This window comes from Dendronephthya gigantea, unplaced genomic scaffold (assembly GCF_004324835.1).
Source record: "Dendronephthya gigantea isolate DGI-Jeju-01 unplaced genomic scaffold, DenGig_1.0 000125F, whole genome shotgun sequence".
NCBI lineage: Eukaryota > Metazoa > Cnidaria > Anthozoa > Malacalcyonacea > Nephtheidae > Dendronephthya > Dendronephthya gigantea.
Genome location: NW_021163135.1, coordinates 664,230 through 666,492, shown reverse-complemented (window position 1 = coordinate 666,492; position 2,263 = coordinate 664,230). Strand labels below are relative to the sequence as shown.

Sequence of the window (2,263 nt, the reverse complement as noted above, 5' to 3'; positions counted from 1 at the left end):
AGCCAAGATCAGATCCATCTTTTTGAATATTGGACGAACCAAATCAGTTGACTGATTCAAACATACATAAAGTTTTCCTTGACCAGCAATCACTTTTACTCGTGAAAAATCCCCGAACTGGCCAGGGCTACACACTGGTGTTGAAACAGTTTTCCTACTAACTTTCACAAGAAGTCAACTTCTGTAACATTTGGAAGTCTAACACTGATAACTTTGCATATTTTTTCTCATTAGTTTAGGGATGAGCCGATTAATCGATAAATAATCGGCAAAGCCGATTAATCGGCCTTTTTTAAAATAATCGGTAATCGGCTGATTATTGCCTGATAATCAGCAAATAATCGGCAATAAGACTTTTTCTGTTTCTGCCAAGAAAATGATAAAATAACTGAATGAAAGTGAATAGATTTTCAATTTTTCACGTTGCGGGCGTCAAAAAAGTGAAAAAACCCACGTCTTTTGTCTCATCTGTGTTAATGGGTTTGAGGAAGTCATTAAAAACAGTTAAGCCACCGACGCATTCCGATGCCTGAGCAACGCATTCCTATGCAATGAGTCATACCATAATGTGTTTTCTGATTGGCTAAAATAAATCATGATGTTTGTTATAAAATGCAGAGGAAATAATTTTCTAGCAGTATTACGAGAAATTTTCGCAGAAGCTAATGGCGCACACGGTAAAAAGTGCAGTTTGGACATATTTTGACATTTTGGAAGATGACAACACGAAAGCTATGTGTAAAGTTTGTCAGGAAAAAGGCTCTCGAGTTATAATCAGCAGAGGAGGAAAAATGCAAGCAGTTCACCACGAAAAACATGCGCAATCACCTCCGCAAGCATCCGACGGAATTTCTTGCACTTTCATCAGATAAAAAGGAAAAGAATATTGCCAAAGGTAAAAGAACACTACAAGACACAAACTCAAGCACAGTGACAATGAGAAAGAAACTAAAAACGCAGATGTCATTTGAAAAAAGTGTTGAAGCCGGTCGAACTTGGGATATGAACAGTCGTCAAGCCCAGCATATTACCAAACTAATCGGTGAAATGATAGTTCTCAACAACCAACAACTATTCCTAATTGCCGAAGATCTGGGTTTTATGCATCTGATGAAACATGTAGCCCCACGTTATCATTTAGCGAGTCAACACCACTTTAGTGATGCTGTAATTCCCAATTTAGTGAAACGAGCCGAAGCAGCTGTTGCCAAAATGTTGGAAAAGGCAAAACATTTCTCCTTTACTTCAGACATTTGGACATGTTCCCACAACAACGATGCGTTCATTAGCCTGACAGCCCACTGGATTGATGAAAATGAAACAAAGTTCCCGCGGCAGTCAATCGTACTACAATCAAGTTTCTTCCCCGGAAGCCACACTGGGCCGCGAATCACTGAAAAGTTTACAAGCATGTTGTCAAAGTGGACTATCGACAGTTCAAGATGTTACATCGTTGTTACTGACAATGCGAGCAACATGACAAATGCCGTACAGTTGGCCGGTTTGACGGGCAGCCCATGCTTCATTCACACACTGCAGTTAGCGATCAGCGATGCTATCTTTTCCCAAAGAAGTGTCAGCAACATGATTGCCAAGGCGAAACGAATGGTCACACACTTTCGTCACTCGACGCTTGGAAGTAGCAGGCTAGCAGAACTCCAAAGTGATCGGGGTCATCCAAAGAAAAAGTTGATTCAGGATGTGGCGACAAGGAGAGTTAAATTATAAGTTATTGCCGTGTGCGTTACAACCATAGGCGGCCCAAAATTGGCGGCGAAAACTTTTTTGACTATTTGTCAATGTAATGTATAATATATAATTACATAATGTAGGAAGCTCTTTTTTACTTTACGAAACTTACCACTTAGACTATGACAAAATACATCAATTATATTGACCGAAACTAATAAAAATATATAGTAAACTAATCTCTGATAATTTTCCTCACTTCTTACATGCGAATTACGATTTAAAACTACTTTTAACATGACAAAATACAGCAATATTTTTATAGTTTTTGATCAAAAATATTTCGTACGATGCGGGATGACAGTGGTCTCTGTATTCATCATTGTTTTGAAATATTTTACATGATCCTATTGGTTGAAAATAGAAACAAACTGTAAAGTATTTGAACGAACTTTTTTCAACCAATAGGATCATGTAAAATATTTCAAAGCAACGACGAATACAGAGACGACTGTCATCCCGCATCGTACAAAATATTTTTGATCAAAAACTATAAAAATATTGCCGTATTTTG

At 37.9% G+C, this 2,263-nt stretch overlaps 1 protein-coding gene across 1 annotated transcript; it reads left to right on the top strand.

The window, feature by feature from the left end:
• Positions 1-816: 816 nt before the first annotated feature.
• On the top strand, positions 817-1,728 carry LOC114535809 (zinc finger BED domain-containing protein 4-like). The gene has a single exon (XM_028557131.1). The coding sequence runs from the start codon at positions 817-819 to the stop codon at positions 1,726-1,728; it is 912 nt and encodes a 303-aa protein (XP_028412932.1).
• Positions 1,729-2,263: the final 535 nt, after the last annotated feature.

What these genes read in the sequence shown, in the direction of transcription:
- LOC114535809 (XM_028557131.1), top strand. Translation starts at nt 817, where the DNA reads ATGCGCAATCACCTCCGCAAGCATCCGACGGAATTTCTTGCACTTTCA.